General features: G+C 44.1%; 1 protein-coding gene across 1 annotated transcript; it reads right to left on the minus strand.

Moving 5' to 3' along the window:
* Positions 1-5,527: 5,527 nt before the first annotated feature.
* Positions 5,528-10,834, minus strand: LOC106600385 (peroxisomal biogenesis factor 19). Its single transcript, XM_014191691.2, has 8 exons — positions 10,643-10,834; positions 9,264-9,361; positions 8,879-9,041; positions 7,077-7,162; positions 6,746-6,919; positions 6,458-6,616; positions 6,327-6,371; positions 5,528-6,215 (listed from the first exon to the last, which is right to left on the minus strand). The coding sequence occupies exons 1-8, from the start codon at positions 10,692-10,694 to the stop codon at positions 6,129-6,131; spliced, it is 864 nt and encodes a 287-aa protein (XP_014047166.2). The 5' UTR covers positions 10,695-10,834; the 3' UTR covers positions 5,528-6,128.
* Between the last annotated feature and the right edge of the window lie 9,894 nt (positions 10,835-20,728).

A 20,728-nucleotide genomic window follows, 5' to 3' on the forward strand; every position in this document is an offset into this window, starting at 1 on the left:
ACTTGGCGCTCCGGTACCGATTGCCGTGCGGTAGCAGAGAAAACAGTCTATAACTTGGGTGTGCTGGAGTCTCTGACAATATTAGGTGCTTTCCTCTGACACCGCCTATTATATAGGTCCTGGGTGGCAGGAAGCTTGGCCCCAGTGAGGTACTGGGCCGTTCGCACTACCCTCTGTAGCGCCTTACGGTCAGATGCCGAGCAGTTGCCATACCAGGCGACGATGCAACCGGTCAGGATACTCTCTGGTGCAGCTGTAGAACCTTTTGAGAACCTGGGGACCCATGCCAAATCTTTTCAGTCTCCTGAGGGGAAAAAGGTTTTGTTATGTACTCTTCACGATTGTCTTGGTATGTTTGGACCATGATAGTTCGTTGGTGATGTGGACACCAAGGAACTTGAAACTCTCGACCCACTCCACTACAGCCCCGTCGAGGGTAATGGGGGCCTGTTTGGCCCGCCTTTTCCTGTAGTCCACGATCAGCTCCTTTGTCTTGCTCACATTGAGGGAGAGGTTGTTGTCCTGGCACCACACTACCAGTTCTCTGACCTCCTCCCTATAGGCAGTCTCATCGTTGTCGGTGATCAGGCCTACCACTGTTGTGTCCTCAGCAAACTTAATGATGGTGTTGGAGTCGTAAGGATCAGCGTGGCAGACGTGTTGTTGCCTACTCTTACCACCTGGGGGCGGCCCGTCAGGAAGTCCAGGATCCAGTTGCAGAGGGAGGTGTTTAGTCCCAGAGTCCTTAGCTTAGTGATGAGCTTCGTGGGCACTATGGTGTTGAACGCTGAGCTGTAGTCAATGAACAACATTCTCACATAGGTGTTCCTTTTGTCCAGGTGAGAAAGGGCGGTGTGGAGTGCGATTGTGCTTCAGTGTTGCTTGCCTCGAAGCGAGCATAAAAGGCATTTAGCTCGTCTGGTAGGCTCGCTTTACTAGGCAGCTCGCGTCTGGGTTTCCCTCTGTGGATCTGTTGGGACGAATTGGAGTGGGTCTAGGGTGTCCGGGAGGATGCTGTTGATGTGAGCCATAACCAACGTTTCAAAGCACTTCATGGCTACCGACGTGAGTGCCACGGGGTGGTAATCATTTAGGCAGGTTACCTTCGCTTCCTTGGGCACAGGGACTATGGTGGTCTGCTTGAAACATGTAGGTATTACAGACTCGGTCAGGGAGAGGTTGAAAATGTCAGTGAAGACACTTGACTGTTGGTCCACGCATGCTGTGAGTACACGTTCTGGTAATCCGTCTGGCCCAGCGGCTTTGTGAATGTTGACCTGTTTGAAAGGTTTTGTACACATCAGCTACCGAGAGCGTTATCACACAGTCATCCAGAACAGCTGGTGCTCTCGTGCATGCTTCAGTGTTGCTTGCCTCGAAGCGAGCACAAAAAGGCATTTAGCTCGTCTGGTAGGCTCGCTTTACTGGGCAGCTCGTGTCGGGGTTTCCCTTTGTAGTCTGTAATAGTTTTCGAGCCCTGCCACATCCGACAAGTGTCAGAGCCGGTGTAGTAGGATTCAATCTTAATCCTGTATTGACGCTTTGCTTGTTTGATGGTTCGTCTGAGGGCATAGTGGGATTTCTTAAAAGCATCCGGATTAGTCTCCCACTCCTTGAAAGTGGCAGCTCTAGCCTTTAGCTCGATGCGGATGTTGCCTGTAATCCATGGCTTCTAGTTGGGATATGTACGTACAGTCACTGTTGGAACGACGTCATCGATGCACTTATTGATGAAGCCGATGACCGAGGTGGTGTATTCCTCAAAGCCATTGGACGAATCCCAGAACGTATTCCAGTCTGTGCTAGCAAAACATTCCTGTAGTGTAGCATCCACGTCATCTGACCACTTCCGTATTGAGCGAGTCACTGGTGCTTCCTGCTTTAGTTTTTGCTTGTAAGCAGGAATCAAGAGGATAGAATTATGGTCAGATTTGCCAAATGGAGGGCGTGGGAGCACTTTGTATACATCTCTGTGTGTGGAGTAAAGGTGGTCTAGAGTTTTGTTCCCCCCTGGTTGCACATGTGACATGCTAGTAAAAATTTGGTAAAACTGATTTAAGTTTGCCTGCATTAAAGTCCCCAGTCACCGTTTCTGGGTGAGCATTTTCTTCTTTGCTTATGGCCTTATAGAGTTGGTTGAGAGCGGTCTTAGTGCCAGCTTTGTTTTGTGGTGGTAAATAGACAGCTACAAATAATACAGATGAGAACTCTCTTGGTAAATAATGTAGTCTGCAGCTTATCATAAGGCACTCTACCTCAGGCGAGCAATACCGCGAGACTTCTTTAATATTAGACATCGCACACCAGCTGTTAATGACAAAAAAAGACACACACCCCCACCCCTCGTCTTACCAGAGATAGCGTCTCTGTTCTGCCGGTGCATGGAAAATCCCACTAGCTCTATGTTGTCCGTATCTTCGTTCAGCCACGTCTCGGTGAAACATAAGATGTTACAGTTTTTAATGTCCCGTTTGTAGGATAATCTTAATAGTAGGTCAAATGATTGCACGTTAGCAAGAAGAATGGAAGGCATTGGGAGTTTACACGCTCGCCTCCGGATTCTCAGAAGGATCCCCAATCTGTGTCCCCTTTTCTGGCGTCCTTTCTTCACGCAAAAGGCGTGGATCTGGGCCTGTTCCACTGAAAGCAGGATATCCTTCTCGTCGGACTCGTTAAAGGAAAAAGTTTCTTCCAGTCCGCGGTGAGTAACGCTTTTCTGATGTCCATAAGTTATTTTTCGGTCACAAGAGATGGTAGCAGCAACATTATGTACACAATAAGTTAAAAATAAGTTACACAAAAAAAAAAAAAAAATTTAAAACTGTTGGTTGGAACAATGTAAAACATCAGCCATGTTCTTCGCCACTATTTACACAGTGTTTTCAACCAGCAATTATCTTTCTTCAGATCTGAACAAAGCATAAAACAAACGGAAAACAAAGTGAGTTGGTTTGTTTATTCATAAACATTGTTAGTTTATTTCATAATATACACTATATGACCAGAAGTATGTGGATACCTGCTCATCGAACATCTCATTCCAAAATCATTGGCATTAATATGGAGTTGGTCCCCACATTGCTGCTATAACAGCCTCCACTCCTCTGGGAAGGCTTTCCACTAGATGTTGGAAACTTGCTTCCATTCACCCACAAGAACATTAGTGAGGTCGGGCACAGCTGTTGGGCGATTAGGCCTGGCTCGCAGTCGGCGTTCCAATTCATCCCAAAGGTGTTTGATGGGGTTGAAGTCAGGTGCAGGCCAGTCAAGTTCTTCCACACCGATCTCGACAAACCATTTCTGTAGGGACCTCGCTTTGTGCACGGGGGCATTGTCATGCTAAAACAGGAAAGGGCCTTCCCCAAACTGTTGCCACAAAGTTAGAAGCACAGAATCGTCTTGAATGTCATTGTGTGCTGTAGCGTTAAGATATCCCCGCAGTGGAACTAAGGGGCCTAGCCAGAACCATGAAAAACACCCCCTGACTATCATTCCTCCTCCACCAAAATGTACAGTTTGCACTATGCATTGAGGCAGGTAGCATTCTCCTGGCATCCGCCAAACCCAGATTCTTCCGCCGGACTACCAGATAGTGAAGCGTGATTCATTACTCCAGAGAATGCGTTTCCACTGCTCCAGAGTCCAATGGCGGCGAGCTTTACACCACTCCAGCCAACACTTGGTATTGCACATAGTGATCTTAGGCTTGTGTGTGGCTACTCTGCCATAGAAACCCCTTTCATGAAGCTCCCGACGAACAGTTCTTGTGCTGACGTTGCTGCCAGAGGCAGTTTGGAACTCGATAGTGAGTGTTGCAACCAAGGACAGACGATTTTTGCACGCTATAGGACTCGGCGGTCCGGTTCTATGAGCTTGTGGCCTACCACCTTGTGGCTGAGCCGTTGTTTCTCCTAGATGTTTCCCCTTTACAATAACAGCACTTACAGTAGACCAGGGCAATTCTAGGAGGGCAGAAATTTGACGAACTGACTTGTTGCAAAGGTGGCCTCCTATGATTGTGGCACGTTGAAAGTCACTGAGCTCTTGAGTAAGGCCATTCAACTGCCAATGTTTTCCTATGGAGATTGCATAGCTGTGTGCTCGATTTTTATACACCTGTCGCAACGGGTGTGGGTGAATTAGCCAAACCCACTAATTTGAAGGGTTGTCCACATATTTTTGTATATATAGTGGATTTTACACAGAGTTAGTTTATTTATACAATATATTCAGACTGATGATTGAATGATGACAGTGGAAAGACATGTAGCTAATCGGGTAAAAATAATTGGATGAACGACACCAGTCCTGAACAGAGGCTATCAGCTCTGACAGTGTTACTTGGTCTGATAATTTTCCTCTTGCAGTAACATGTGGCAATAATATGCTAACTTCATCTCCCCTCACAGCCATATGCAAATGGCAGGCCTATATATTCTTTGTTATTTCTATCACACTCCTCTTCTTATCTGCTGTTCCATGAGTCTATCAACCTGATGTATGTTTACCACAAGTGATGCAAATTAAGTAAGTCACATTGTTTGAGGTGATCCACTCTAGATACCAGCTGCCAATACATTCTATGACCAGGACATGTCTGGATGTAGGGCATAGAAGAGTACATACAGGTAGTCTAATGAAGTCACCCAATTTGACTAATGAAAATCATTACTAAGGCTACTCCCTAAGATTCAGTCAATGCATATGTTGGCATATGAAATATAAGGAATGTCAAGGTCACTCCACTCACTCTAATCTAAAGAAACAGCAAACTACTGGCAAACACAAGGAGTGTACTTCCACAGTGTCTCTAACACTACTATCACTGTGCCCACAGCAAAGGCCACTGGGAAAAGTAATTTTTGCACATCACTTAAAATCCACACCTGTAAAGGTTCTCAGAAAAGGTTTTAAATGTTTGTAGTTGTATCTGTCGCTTTAGAAAACAAATACCATATATTATCATAATTTTTATTATTTTTCTTTAGATCAATGCAAGGTCACATATCGGTAGTGGTACCGGTTTCAATATAATCGTGCAAAACACAGTATTTTCTCCAACCCGGTCCAAACCCGGACGACGCTGAGCCAATTGTGCGCCGCCCTGCAGGACTCCCAATCACGGCCGGATGTGATACAGCCTGGATTCGAACTAGGGATTGTAGTGACGCCTCTTGCACTGAGATGCAGTGACTTACACCGCTGCGCCACTCGGGAGCCCCAATTGGCCGCATGACTGGCTCTGCGGCTGTGGACTCTTATCGATATAACAATGACTTTTGAACCAACATGAAAACTGGAGGTCAAATCATGTGCACAGACCAGTTTACCATCTCTGGTACAACATGGCAGCTATTGGGAAGATATAACTAAGCGAGAACCCAGGTAAAGTCTCTAAAATCAGCTAGCCGTCTTATGATTATGTTATGAAATTAGGAGGCAAGTTTAACTCTTCCATTTTCTTTTCCTTAAATACTTCAATGACACATTTTGTAAATCTAAAAAACAGAAACAACCTGAATCAACCCGAGGTGTTAGTGTTACTTTATTGATGACTGGAACTGTGACACTGACTCAACAACCTTTGTTAGGCACGCAGCCCCATGATACAACTCAATCATCACTCAGCAACTCTTACAACAGAGAACCCTAATATCCCTGCTGTAAGACTCATAACAATAATGAACATTCTCAAATTCTCAACAAAAATGTGCAAGGCACTGTTTTAACCAATAGGGCAGTTCAACCAGTCTTACCATGAGGCTAAACAGTGGTGAGTGTAAAAACTGCCAGATAAGTCAAGTGCTAGTCAGTTGAGCTGTGCGTGGGAATGCTACTACCTGTACTATAAATGACCTGGAAGAGCTTATTATGACAAACCAAAGCAATTGACTTAAAATCAGTTATGTAATGATCAGTGAGTTACCGAAGGGTGTGGTCACATTGGTTTGTTTTGCCACCCTTCACAGTGCTCTTCTATTTTGACACAGAAACATATGTTAGGAGAGCAGTGCAAACAGTCTCGTTCTCCTCCTTGTCCTTCTGCTCTAGTGATTGATGGTCCTCCCTCGTCAGCCCCGTTGCACACGGCCCTAGCCTGTGTATCAATTGACCTGGCTGCTCTGAGATCACATGATCGAGCACTGATCTGCAGCTCCAGTCCCAGAGGCTCCTGTGAGATTCAGGGATTCCAGGTCAAAGTTTAGGCCAGGTGGCTGATGGGGGAAAACAGATATGGGGTTCAATTTAACATTACTATCCATCTGCACTAACAAAGATAGGTTGGTAGACAAAGAAAGAGAGAGCAAGTGAGAGGAGAAACATACTGATTCACCAGCCAGCTCTTTGGGTGGTTGGCCTAGGTCTTGTAGCTGAAAATTCAGATAACGCAATCAATATCAATGCACAGGAAACCATCAGTATGGATGACAAGCAACAGTTCATGCAAGTTTCTCACCTGCTGCATGATTTCCAGAATGCTCTCAAAGCTATTCTCCCCATCTCCCTCCTTCTCAAACTGGCTGCAGATCTCTCCCATGACCCTGTGCTGCTGTTCGTAGCGCTGGAACTGATCTAGGGGGAGGGACTGACGATTGCTGTTCAGCCACTCAGGATACTGCATGAGGAGTGAATGACAATCAGTTATCCAGTTAGAAAGTTGGGTAATGGGCAAGATATATAAAAAATAAGAATAAGTATAATTTGAGGGAAAACCCAAACATAAGCAAAGAAAAAACACACTAACCTTGTCAGTGATTTCTTTGATTGACGGGTAGAGCACTTCCTTGGAGAGAAGATTCTGCATGATGGACTGCATGATCGGCAGGATGTTTCCATCTTGCCCGCCCCGCTCTCCACCCTCATCCAAATCCAGCCCTTCCAGAGTCTTTGCCAGATCCTCTCCAGCCAATCCTGCACTCTGATTAATAAAAACACGAGAACAGTCTGAAATGCATTGAAGTAGAAAGGGACATTCCACCAATGGTCAATATTTTCAGAACATTGTCCAAGGCTGGTGATAACCAAACCTTTCATTACTTATTAAAAAACATCCAAATTATAATCATCTGAACTACCTGTAAGTTGTCTGCATTTTTAGCCAATCCACTGAGGGTATCTTTGAGACAGGAAGTGAATTCTTGTTGGGAGGCTACATCAGTACCTGTAAAAAGAAAAAAAAAAGAAAAAAAATAATAATCAATATATATATATATATATAGCTAAAATATATACTGCTCAAAAAAATAAAGGGAACACTAAAATAACACATCCTTGATCTGAATTAATGAAATAATCTTATTAAATACTTTTTTCTTTACATAGTTGAATGTGCTGACAACAAAATCACACAAAAATAATCAATGGAAATCCAATTTATCAACCCATGGAGGTCTGGATTTGGAGTCACACTCAAAATTAAAGTGGAAAACCACACTACAGGCTGATCCAACTTCGATGTAATGTCCTTAAAACAAGTCAAAATGAGGCTCAGTAGTGTGTGTGGCCTCCACGTGCCTGTATGACCTCCCTACAATGCCTGGGCATGCTCCTGATGAGGTGGCGGATGGTCTCCTGAGGGATCTCCTCCTAGACCTGGACTAAAGCATCCGCCAACTCCTGGACAGTCTGTGGTGCAACGTGGCGTTGGTGGATGGAGCGAGACATGTCGTCCCAGATGTGCTCAATTGGATTCAGGTCTGGGGAACGGGCGGGCCAGTCCATAGCATCAATGCCTTCCTCTTGCAGGAACTGCTGACACACTCCAGCCACATGAGGTCTAGCATTGTCTTGCATTAGGAGGAACCCAGGGCCAACCGCACCAGCATATGGTCTCACAAGGGGTCTGAGGATCTCATCTCGGTACCTAATGGCAGTCAGGCTACCTCTGGCGAGCACATGGAGGGCTGTGCGGTCCCCCAAAGAAATGCCACCCCACACCATGACTGACCCACCGCCAAACCGGTCATGCTGGAGGATGTTGCAGGCAGCAGAACGTTCTCCACGGCGTCTCCAGACTCTGTCACATCGGTCACGTGTTCAGTGTGAACCTGCTTTCATCTGTGAAGAGCACAGGGCGCCAGTGGCGAATTTGCCAATTTTGGTGTTCTCTGGCAAATGCCAAACGTCCCCCACCTGTGGACGTCGGGCCCTCATACCACCCTCATGGAGTCTGTTTCTGGCCATTTGAGCAGACACATGCACATTTGTGGCCTGCTGGAGGTCATTTTGCAGGGCTCTGGCAGTGCTTCTCCTGCTCCTCCTTGCACAAAGGCGGAGGTAGCGGTCCTGCTGCTGGGTTGTTGCCCTCCTACGGCCTCCTCCACGTCTCCTGATGTACTGGCCTGTCCCCTGGTAGCGCCTCCATGCTCTGGACACTACGCTGACAGACACAGCAAACCTTCTTGCCACAGCTCGCATTGATGTGCCATCCTGGATGAGCTGCACTACCTGAGCCACTTGTGTGGGTTGTAGACTCCGTCTCATGCTACCACTAGAGTGAAAGCACCGCCAGCATTCAAAAGTGACCAAAACATCAGCCAGGAAGCATAGGAACTGAGAAGTGGTCTGTGGTTACCACCTGCAGAACCACTCCTTTATTGGGGGTGTCTTGCTAATTGCCTACAATTTCCACCTGTTGTCTATTCCATTTGCACAACAGCATGTGAAATTTATTGTCAATCAGTGTTGCTTCCTAAGTGGACAGTTTGATTTCACAGAAGTGTGATTGACTTGGAGTTACATTGTGTTGTTTAAGTGTTCCCTTTATTTTTTTGAGCTATATATATATATATATGCAAAACACAGGGGGGAGAAACACTGACATTAATAAAAACAGACGGGCACGTAAGTATGGAACTGAAAATATGTGGATGCTTACCAACTTTCCCTGCTGCCTCTGACAATTTGTGAAAGTGTTGCAGCAGCTCAGGTTCTTCCTGTGCGAGTTCAGTCATGGCTTTCTCCCACTCTTCCTTTGCCTGAGAGGCCATCTCACCTTCAAACAGAGCCTCGAAGAACTGACTGTCCTCCAGTAGAGGGAGCTAGAGAGATTTGCATCAACAGGTAAACAAACTCTTGGTCAATTGATCTTCCCCCATTTACAGATAGAAATGTATAGGGAAGGGTTGACAGACATTGAGACATTGAAAGATACCTTCTGTACCACAATCAAAACACCAACAACCAGAGTTTCTTATAAGCAAGCACCAGGCAACTGGTGAAGTTAGGGGACATTCTATAAACCAGGGAAAAGATTCACTTACTTTCTCCTCACTGCCCTTGGCTGATGGGGGAGCCATGGCAGCAGCAGGGGCTGGGCCCAAGGTAGCCGAGTTTGTCTTCTCAAAGTCATCGAGCGCACCTTTAATAGAGGAAAGACAGTAGAAGTGGAGATGTTGTGGCACAGTTATCAGCATTTAGAAGGAGCAGGTCAAGACGAGGTGAAGAGATTGAGCAGGTAGCTAGAGGACAAAGGTCAACTCTTCAACGTCTGGGTCAATGTGCAATTCAGTCATGTATTAGTCGATTATTAAACTGAGAATGATGAGGTCACTACTTCTACTTTAGAAACCCATCTTTTATATACATTACCACCATTACCATCTCTGATGTTAGGAGTACAACTTCACCAACCTACTGGAATTATTAAAACGTCAGATTATGATATGGTAATTGCATTAAATTCCTGCTATCAAGATAACAGTAGTCTCTAGTCTAGTCTGGCAGCCGTCTATACAAAGTGGTATTGATCAGGCTCTGATCAGGCCCTACACCCAAACAAGGGCACTGCGTTCATCCACCTCTGGCCTGCTGGCCCCCCTTCCTCTGAGGAAGCACAGTTCCCGCTCAGCCCAGTCAAAACTGTTCGCTGCTCTGGCACCCCAATGGTGGAACAAGCTCCCTCACAACGCCACGACAGCGGAGTCAATCACCACCTTCCGGAGACACCTGAAACCCCACCTCTTTAAGGAATACCTAGGATAGGATAAAGTAATCCTTCTAACCCCCCCCCCCCCCCCTAAAAGATTTAGATGCACTATTGTAAGTGGTTGTTCCACTGGATATCATAAGGTGAATGCACCAATTTGTAAGTCGCTCTGGATAAGAGCGTCTGCTAAATGACTTAAATGTAATGTAAATGTATTGGTTACTAGTATGCCAACATTATAAATTCAAATTGGTTATCCAGTTGACATAAACAATGACAGAGCTGTCTGACAATCCAGATCACAATAGCTGTCAACCGTAAAAAAATAAAATAATAATAAATCAAGGGCAGCTTGAGTTTTAACTTGCTACCACATTTGATGCCATTCCATTTCTGTCAAATCGGGGTCAAAGCGAACGACAAATTATGATATCATATAAACCCCCACTGAGCCATCTGCTGCAGCGTTGTAATGCTAATGATGACCCCGTTGTAAACAGCAAAGGACATGAGATTTTGTAAGATAATGCCTGGCTTTCGTTTTGGACTTGGCAGGCAGGTCCAACCAAATTCCACCATCTAAGCTAGCTAAAGTTAGCTAGCTAGCTAACAAGACGCGTTGATCCACGTTTTACACCATTCTTTGTATGAATGTATCTTTTGGCAGGATTGATTACAATCACACTTCACTCGGGGAGTAATGTAAAATCATACTGTCCAATAACTCATCCAGTTCTGTGTCTTCTCCGGCTGACCCTGAAGCCATCTTCTCTATCCAAACAACTGTACTGTAGACGCAGTGAAATGACGTGAGTATAAAATGTTTTGTCAGAGTTCACAGTTCCCATTTGTTCTGAACGCGGCACAGCTAGGTTTGCAGTGGGAGGGACGAATAGGAAGAACACATTCGTTCCAAAGTGATGAATGTCAAATCATATCATACATCGTCAAAAAGTGAATATGAGTAGCAGCTTTGTAGAATTGTTCAATACAATTAAAACAGCAAACAAGTTTACCAATAGCCTATGTATACATCCCATCATTTTAGCTGTTTAACTGGATCTTATTCAAATATAAATGTTTAGTATTACCAGTGAGCTCATACCATTTAAGGTTAATCTGTAAATCCTAAATGAATATTAATTATTTTCCAAATCAGTGAATATGTCCATTCTTTGGTGTCATCTGGACCTTTTCAGACGTCAGGTTATTTGAGGTGACAAATTATACACAAAACATTCGGAGCACCTGCTATGACATATAATGACCATAATCCATTGCTACTTATCCGCGCTGTTTTTCTTTTATACCTGCTGCGGAGAGACCTGAAAATACATGACCTAAGTGATTCATAGTATTCAGAAATCATTAAAGTATGCCTTATTTACTTTGATGAACTACAAAATAGTGAATTTGTCAGACAGCAAAGGCGGCAGCTCTATAGAGACGAGATGATGACTTGGAATGAAATAATTGTCATCAAATATTCTACCATGCTCTGACCGTGGATATTGCTCGTCCGTCCGCCTGCCGCGTTCAAAACAACTGGGAACTCGGACATCTCCGACTTCAGTGTGTTCGAAACAACTGGGAACTCGAGAAAAAAACGAGCTCCACTGGGAAAAATCGATTTGAACGGTCATCCAACTCGGAATTCCAACTCGGGAACTGAGGCATCTTTGAGCTCCAACTTTCGGACCTGAAGATCACTGACGTCATGATTTGACCTCGTTCCCAGTTTTGAACGCAGCATAACTCCTAGCAGGCTTGTAACTGCGCTTGCTTGTTGCACGTGGCTAGTCGAAAGCCAAACTCTTCATTGAGACAATAGTGTCACACAGTATGGGTCATAATACTCCAAACCTAGCGGTCAAACGGGAAATGGTTCCAATTGTTTTTTCCATATGGGATTTTAGAAACACTTAAAGGTGCTGTGTTTCGCGAAGGCTTACCGAGAGACATTTAAAAGGTTGATTTATCAATATATTAGTCTGTATTTACCCCACACAAATGAAATGATAATTAGCTGCTAATGTGGCTATCATGATGTACAAACGCCATGATGATCTGGACGAGACTGCTGAATCGAGGCAAAGGTATGAATCTCTCGATTAACTATCTAATGTTAGCTTAATGTAGCAATTAATAAATTGTCTACATTTTCTTTAAATTGACAATGCTGTTAACTGTCTTGGGCGAATTTTTAAGTGACAATTCCTGTTATGATGCATGATGTCTACTTTGATGCTATTTAGCATTTCTGAATCTGAGAGTAAATAGAGCTGAATATACTGATAAAAGTAATCTTGTCCGAAAAAGATTTACATGGTTATCAAAACGTTACGCCAGGGTTAGCCTACATGAAACACAGGCCTTATTTTAAGTGTTTCTAAAATCCCCTATGGGGAAAAATGAATGGTGTAAAAACTATTGGAACCATTTCCCTGTTTGACCGCTAGGTTTTATGGGTAGTACGACACCTCCACTGTGGGGCTCTATGCTGAAACCATAGAAATAAGAATGAATAGAATGGGCTTCTAACTCTGGCAATTGACTGGTAAACTCATGGGTACACTTGCAATGGCTGACTGGAATTGTGATACAATAATGTCCATGGTATTTTGGAATAAAATAAATATATATGTATATTACCTTTATTTAACCAGGTAGGCTAGTTGAGAACAAGTTCTCATTTACAGCTGCAACCTGGCCAAGATAAAGCAAAGCAGTGCGACACAAACAACAACACAGAGTTACACATGGAATAAACAGACATAGTCAATAACACAATAGGAAAAAAAGTATATATACAGTGTGTGCAAGTTTAGGTAAGTTAAGGGAGGTAAGGCAATAAATAGGCCATAGTGCAAAATAATTACAATTCAGCAATTAAACACTGGAGTGACAGATGTGTCGAAGATGAATGTACAAGTAGAGATACTGGGGTGCAAAGGAGCAAAAAGTTATAATAACAGTATTTGGATGGGCTATTTACAAGATGGGCTATGTACAGTGATCTGTGAGCTGCTCTGACAACTGGTGCTTAAAGTTAGTGAGGGAGATATGAGTCTCCATCTATCTTCAGTGATTTTTGCAATTCGTTCCAGTCATTGGCAGCAGAGAACAGGAAGGAAAGGTGGCCAAAGGAGGAATTGGCTTTGGGGGTAACCAGTGAAATATACCTGCTGGAGCGCGTGCTACGGGTGGGTGCTGCTATGGTGACCAGTGAGCTGAGATAAAGCAGGGCTTTACCTAGCAAAGACTTATATATGACCTGGAGCCAGTGGGTTTGGTGACGAATATGAAGCGAGGGCCAGCCAACGAGAGCATACAGGTTGCAGTGGTTGGTAGTATATGGGGCTTTGGTGACAAAACGGATGGCACTGTGATAGACTGCATCCAATTTGCTGAGTAGAGTGTTGGAGGCTATTTTGTAAATGACATCGCCGAACTCAAGGATCGGTAGGATAGTCAGTTTTACGAGGGTATGTTTGGCAGCATGAGTGAAGGATGCTTTGTTGCGAAATAGGAAGCCGATTCTAGATTTAATTTTGGATTGGAGATGCTTAATGTGAGTCTGGAAGGAGAGTTTAATGTCTAACCAGACACCTAGGTATTTGTAGATGCCCACATATTCTAAGTCAGAACCGTCCAGAGTAGTGATGCTGGACGGCGGGCAGGTTCTGGTAGCGATCCAGCATCAGTTTTGTCAACTGATGCTGGATTGCCATGGTAATGTAGAATGTTAATTCAAATGATGCGAACTGATGTGGCTCATGCAATGCAATGGAATGTATGTTTTGTAATGTCAGTTGAGTTGTCTCAAAAAATCAAATCAAATTTTATTGGTCACATACACATGGTTAGCAGATGTTATTGCGAGTGTAGCAAAATGCTTGTGCTTTTAGTTCCGACAGTGCAGCAATGTCTAACAAGTAATCTGACAATTCCACAACAACTGCCTAATACACACAAATCTACGTAAAGGAATGAAATAAGAATATATGCATATAAATATATGGATGAGCCATGACCGAGCAGCATAGATGCAATAGATGGTATAAAATACAGTATATACATATGATGAGTAATGAAAGGTATGTAAACATTTATTAAAGTGGCATTATTAAAGTGACTAGTGATCCATTTATTAAAGTGGCCAGTGATTTCAAGTCTGTATGTAGGCAGCAGCCTCACTGTGTTAGTGATGGCTGTTTAACAGTCTGATGGCCTTCAGATTGAAAAACAGCTTCTGTCTCTCGGTCCGAGCTTTGATGCACCTGTACTGACAGTGGCTCGGGTGGTTGTTGTCGTTGATCTTTTTGGCCTTCCTGTGACATCAGGTGCTGTAGGTGTCCTGGAAGGTAGATAGTTTGCCCCCGGTGATGCGGTGTGCAGACCGCACCACCCTCTGGAGAGCCCTGTGGTTATGGGTGGTGCAGTTGCCGTACCAGGCGGTGATGCAGTCCGACAGGATGCTCTCAATTGTGCATCGGTAAAAATTTGATGGTTTTAGGTGACAAGGCCAATTTCTTCAGCCTCCTGGCGTTGAAGATGCGCTGTTGCAGTTTGATGGCACTGTTGTGCTTTCTTCACCACGCTGTCTGTGTAGGTGGACCATTTCTGTTTGTCAGCGATGTGTACGCTGGAACTTTAAACTTTCTATCTTTTCCACTGCTGTCCTGTAGTTGTGGATAGGGGGTGCTCCCTCTGCTGTTTCCTGAAGTCCACGATCATCTCCTTTGTTTTGTTGACGTTGAGTGAGCGGTTGTTTTCCTTACACCATAGCCTGTCTCGTCGTTGTTGGTAATCAAGCCTACTACTGTTGTGTCGTCTGCAAACTTGATGATTGAGTTGGAGGCGTGCATGGCCACGCAGTCATGGATGAACAGGTGTAACAGTTTTGCTTCCGTCCCTCTCCTCGCCCCTACCTGGGCTCGAACCAACAACTGACAAAGCATCGTTACCTATCGCTCCACAAAAGCCGCGGCCCTTGCAGAGCAAGGGAAACAACTACTTCAAAGTCTCGGAGCAAGTGACGTCACCGATTTGAAACGCTATTAGCGTGCACCCCGCTTACTAGCTAGCCATTTCACACCGGTTACACAGGGAGTACAGGTGGGGGCTGAGCACGGACCCTTGTGGGGCCCCAGTGTTGAGGATCAGCGAAGTGGACATGTTGTTTCCTACCTTCACCACCTGGGGTGGCCTGTCAGGAAGTCCAGGACCCAATTGCACAGGGTGGGGTTGAGACCCAGGGCCTCAAGCTTAATGATGAGCTTGTAGTCAATGAACAGCATTCTTACATAGGTATTCCTCTTGTCCAGATGGGATAGGGCAGTGTGATGGCGATTGTGTTGTCTGTGGACCTATTGGAGCGGTACGCAAACTGAAGTGGGTCTAGGGTGGCAGGTAAGGTGGATGTGATATGATCCTTAACTAGCCTCTCAAAGCACTTCATGATGACAGAAGTGAGTGCTACGGGGCGATAGTCATTTAGTTCAGTTACCTTTGTCTTCTTGGGTATAGGAACAATGGTGGCCATCTTGAAGCATGTGGGGACAGCAGACTGGGATAGGGAGAGATTGAATATGTCCGTAAACACACCAGCCAGCTGGTCTGCGCATGCTCTGATAGCACAGCACAGATTGAAGGGTACACTTCCTGCTTTAACTTCCTGGCATGGGTACACTCAAAATGGCAGCCAGTCCACCCATTACTCCACCTTATATCCACCCCATATCATTGACTTGAGTGGAGATGTCCTTTTTTATTTATTCTTATTTCTATAGCTGAAACATCAATCCATGGGAAAGTCAGTAGCACATTTTCATTTGTGCCAAAATCTAAATGAAAGAAAAGTTTCGTTGCAAATTGAGCAGGCTATCATGTAAAATGGACTTTCAGATGTGCTGTCTTTATTTTATTACTTTGTGCTTTGGTGTGGTTATTGTCGTGTCTTGACTATCATTAAAGTGAAGACTGTTATATTATAAAATCAATTCTCTATGTGTAATTATTACATGATTAAACTAATCATGTAAACATGACTTAACTATGAAGTCGGGGCACCACAGGAAAATGTTTAGTTACTATTTCCGGAATGTAACTCTCTTCAAATCAAATCAAATTTATTTATATAGCCCTTCGTACATCAGCTGATATCTCAAAGTGCTGTACAGAAACCCAGCCTAAAACCCCAAACAGCAAGCAAAGCATGTGAAAGAAGCACGGTGGCTAGGAAAAACTCCCTAGGAAAAACTCCCTAGAAAGGCCAAAAACCTAGGAAGAAACCTAGAGAGGAACCAGGCTATGAGGGGTGGCCAGTCCTCTTCTGGCTGTGCAGGGTGGATATTATAACAGAACATGGTCAAGATGTTAAAATGTTCATAAATGACCAGCATGGTCAAATAATAATAATCATAGTAGTTGTCGAGGGTGCAACAAGCACGTCCGGTGAACAGGTCAGGGTTCCATAGCCGCAGGCAGAACAGTTGAAGCTGGAGCAGCAGCACGGCCAGGTGGACTGGGGACAGCAAGGAGTCATCATACCAGGTAGTCCTGAGGCATGGTCCTAGGGCTCAGGTCCTCCGAGAGAAAGACAGAAAGAGAGAATTAGAGAGAGCATATTTAAATTCACACAGGACACCGGATAAGACAAGAGAAATACTCCAGATGTAACAGACTGACCCTAGCCCCCCGACACATAAACTACTGCAGCATAAATACTGGAGGCTGAGACAGGAGGGATCAGAAGACACTGTGGCCCCATCCGATGATACCCCCGGACAGGGCCAAACAGGCAGGATATAACCCCACCCACTTTGCCAAAGCACAGCCCCCACACCACTGGAGGGATATCTCCAACCACTAACCTACCATCCTGAGACAAGGCCGAGTATAGCCCACAACGATCTCCGCCATGGCACAACCCAGGGGGGGGGGCGCCAACCCATATCTTCAGATATTTTCATCTTATCGACAGTAAACTTATTAATGTATTATTACCTCATCATACATTCTGAACGTTATACTTTCTTGTAGTCTGCACAAACCCTACTTTATTGATGAATCAGCGATACACAAATTGGGTCAATTATGTATTTACTAACTAATTAAACAATTACAGAATACACACTAACATTATACAGTAAATAGTTTCTAGAAGACTAACAAAACAGGACAGTTGTTATAACACGGTGGCGAATTCAGAGAGAGGAGGAAGGGAGACAAAGGAGTTATCTATCAGACATTGGGAAGCTACGCTCATGAAAATACAAAATCTTAAGCACTCTAATAACTGCTCATTTGGAAAAAGAGAATGCAATTGATATATTTACGATTGAGCTGGCCTTGATCGTCCAAATCCTTTGGTCTCGGAGGTGTTGGGTGTACGACTCTGGTTCAGGCACCAGAGATCACCATGTCCTTAGGTAGAGGTCGTGGTGGTGGTAACAATTGATACTTTGACGTACCCTGTACAGTAGTTTATAGAGTTGATCTCGTTAGAATGCTTCAGAGGTTGCCGGTGTTCTCGTCCTAGGCTACGTACGTTTTCAGCTGCAGACTGATAACGCGACTAGGATTTGCTTTTTCTGTAGTGATCAATAGTTTATAACCATTTTGCAACATTCAACTTGGTCTATAGACGTAACCATTTCAACGTGGGGACCAGCGTCCTCACATTCTCTGGTCTTGTCCTTTGGTGGAGTTGTAGTTTAAAACCATTTTGCAACATCCGGCTCACACCTTAGTCTGCTTGGTCTATAGAATGGTAGATTTATTAACCATTTGTAACTTATTCAGCTGGCGCTGCACGTAACTGGTCTAACATGTTCATTTTCAGCGAGTCCTTTTAAACACTTGGGGGGGGGGAAGAGTGTTCCATTACGTTTGGCATAATGTCTGTGCTCACGTGGGCTTGGTTACTGACTGGATAAACTTTACATGAAAAAACATTTTTCTCATTTAGAAGACTTCAGTCACATTTCTATCTTTTCAAAAGTATTCTGATACTTAATCTTTAATTTTATACAACATTCAGATGCAAACCTCATAATTGAGAAGTGTAGACAGAGATACAATTATGTGGTTATACTGTCTTTCATGATGTCACAACATAAAAACAAATTCGACATGAGGGTTATTTTAGTCTCCGCTGACCATTAACACATTCTCAAACTGAAATATAGTTTAATTCTCAAATTTTGGGGATGTAGGAGTTTTGGCAGGAGAAGATCCTTTGTTCTACTTAGGTCTCTCCCTCCATACTGCTTGGCAAGGAAAGGTATTTATGACCATCATAAAATTGGGGAGGGTCTTTAGACCTTAGCTTAGCCGGCACGCCCGATCTCCATCACAGGACTGGCAAGTCATGACATTATCAATGCACAAGCACCTTTTTTCCACTCCTATAAATAAAATAATAAGTCATACAAATGTTTTACTGTGCATGAAGTTTCAAATGCATTTGTCATTACAAAATGTGTAATGTGATTTTAACGTTACTATTTTTTAACACACAAAAAACGATTCAAAATATTGAATCAGTTGTATTCTGCAAATTAAGTGGATGAGGATGCAGTTTTTGCAAGAGGGACGTAATCTGATTTTAATTGGTCCTCAGAAAAGGTGAGACATTTTCGCGATACCAGTTCTCTCTCTGTGGGTCTAACCCCAAGAAGTTCTGGAAAACGGTTAAAGACCTGGAGAATGAACCCTCCTCCTCACAGCTGCCCATGTCCCTTAATGTTAATGATGTGGTTGTTATTGACAAGGAGCACATGGCTGAGCTCTTTAATTACCACTTCATTAAGTCAGGATTCCTATTTGACTCAGCCATGCCTCATTGCCTGTCCAACATTTCCTCATCTCCTACCCCTTCTAATGTGACTAGCCCCGATGCTCCTCCCTCTTTTTCCCCTGCCCCGCTACAAAGTTTCTCCCTGCAGGTAGTCACTGAGTCAGAGGTGCTAAAGGAGCTCCTTAAACTTGACCCCCCCCAAAAAAAAACATCTGGGTCAGTTGTTTTAGATCCTTTCTTCTTTAAGGTCGCAGCCCCTATCATCGCCAAGCCTATCTCTGACTTTTTTTAACCTGTCTCTCCTCTCTGGGGAGGTTCCCATTGCTTGGAAGGCAGCCACAGTGCGTCCTTTATTTAAAGGGGGAGATCAAGCTTATCCTAACTGTTATAGACAAATTTCTATTTTGCCCTGTTTATCATAACTGTTGGAAAAACGTGTCAATAATCAACTGACTGGCTTTCTTGAAGTCTATAGTATTCTTTCTGGTATGCAATCTGGTTTCCGCTCAGGTTATGGATGTGTCACTGCAACATTTAAAGGTCCTAAATTATGTCACCATTGCCCTAGATTCTAAGCAATGTTGTGCTACTATTTTTATTGCCTTGGCCAAAGCTTTTCATACGGTTGACCATTCCATTCTAGTGGGACGGCTAAGGACTATTGGTGTCTCTGAGGGTCTTTGGCATGGTTTGCTAACTACCTCTCTCAAAGAGTGCAGTGTATAAAGTCAGAACATCTGCTGTCTCAACCATTGCCTGTCACCAAGGGAGTACCCCAAGGCTTGATCCTATGCCCCACGCTCTTCTCAATTTACATCAACAACATAGCTCAGGCAGTAGGAAGCTTTCTCATCCATTTACAGTGCCTTCGGAAAGTATTCAGACCCCTTGACTTTTTCCACATTTTGTTAGGTTACAGCCTTATACTAAAATTGATGAAATTGTTTTTTTCCCTTATCAATCTACACACAATACCCCATAATGACAGTTCATTTTTTTAAAACAGGTTTTTAGACATTTTTGCTAATTTATAAAAATTTTAAAATAATCACATTTACATAAGTATTCAGATACTTTACTTTATTTGGCAGCGATTTCAGCCTTGAGTCTTCTTGGGTATGACGCTACAAGCTTGGCACACCTGTATTTGGCGAGTCTCCCATTCTTCTCTGCAGAACCTCTCAAGCTCTCAGGTTGGATGGGGAGCGTTGATGCACAGGTATTTTCAGTTCTCTCCAGAGATGTTCGATCAGGTTCAAGTCCGGGCTCTGGCTGGGCCACTCAAGGACATTCAGAGTCTTGTTCCGAAGCCCCTCCTGCGTTGTCTTGGCCGTGTGCTTAGGGTCGTTGTCCTATTGGAAGGTGAACCTTTGCCCCAGTCTGAGGTTTTGAGCGCACTGGAGCAGGTTTTCATCAAGGATCTCTCTATACTTTGCTACGTTCATCTTATCTAAAGATAAGAATAAATCATTAAAGAACAGCAGTAAATAGCAATAGCGGGGCTATATACAGGGGGTACCAGTACAGAGTCAATGTGCGGGGGCACCGGTGTCAAAGTAATATGTAGGTAGAGTTACTAAAGTGACTGTGCATAGATAATAACAGAGTAGCAGCAGCGTAGAAGAGGGGGAGGGGGGCATCAATGCAAATAGTCTGGGTAGCCATTTGATTAGCTGTTCAGAAGTCTTATGGCTTGGGGGTAGAAGCTGTTTAGAAGCCTGTTGGACCTAGACTTGGCGCTCCAGTACCGCTTGCCATGCAGTAACAGACTGTTCTCTCTATGACTAGGGTGGCTGGAGTCTTTGACCATTTTTAGACTAGTCTCCCAGTCCCTGCAGCATGATTGCTGCCACCACCATGCTTCACTGTAGGGATGGTGCCAGGTTTTCTCCAGACATTACGCTTGGCATTCAGGCCAAAGAGTTCAATTTTGGTTTCATCAGACCAGAGAATCTTGTTTCTCATGGTCTGACAGTCTTTAGGTGCCTTTTGGCAAA

This window comes from Salmo salar, chromosome ssa03 (genome assembly GCF_905237065.1).
Source record: "Salmo salar chromosome ssa03, Ssal_v3.1, whole genome shotgun sequence".
In the NCBI taxonomy this organism is placed as follows: domain Eukaryota; kingdom Metazoa; phylum Chordata; class Actinopteri; order Salmoniformes; family Salmonidae; genus Salmo; species Salmo salar.

Excerpts from the sequence above, each read along its gene's own strand:
- LOC106600385 (XM_014191691.2), bottom strand. The coding sequence starts at position 10,694 with ATGGCTTCAGGGTCAGCCGGAGAAGACACAGAACTGGATGAGTTATTG. Across the intron at positions 9,362-10,642 it reads ACTGGATGAGTTATTGGACA|GTGCGCTCGATGACTTTGAG; the intron begins GTATGATTTTAC and ends CCTCTATTAAAG. Across the intron at positions 7,163-8,878 it reads AGAGGCAGCAGGGAAAGTTG|GTACTGATGTAGCCTCCCAA; the intron begins GTAAGCATCCAC and ends TTCTTTTTACAG.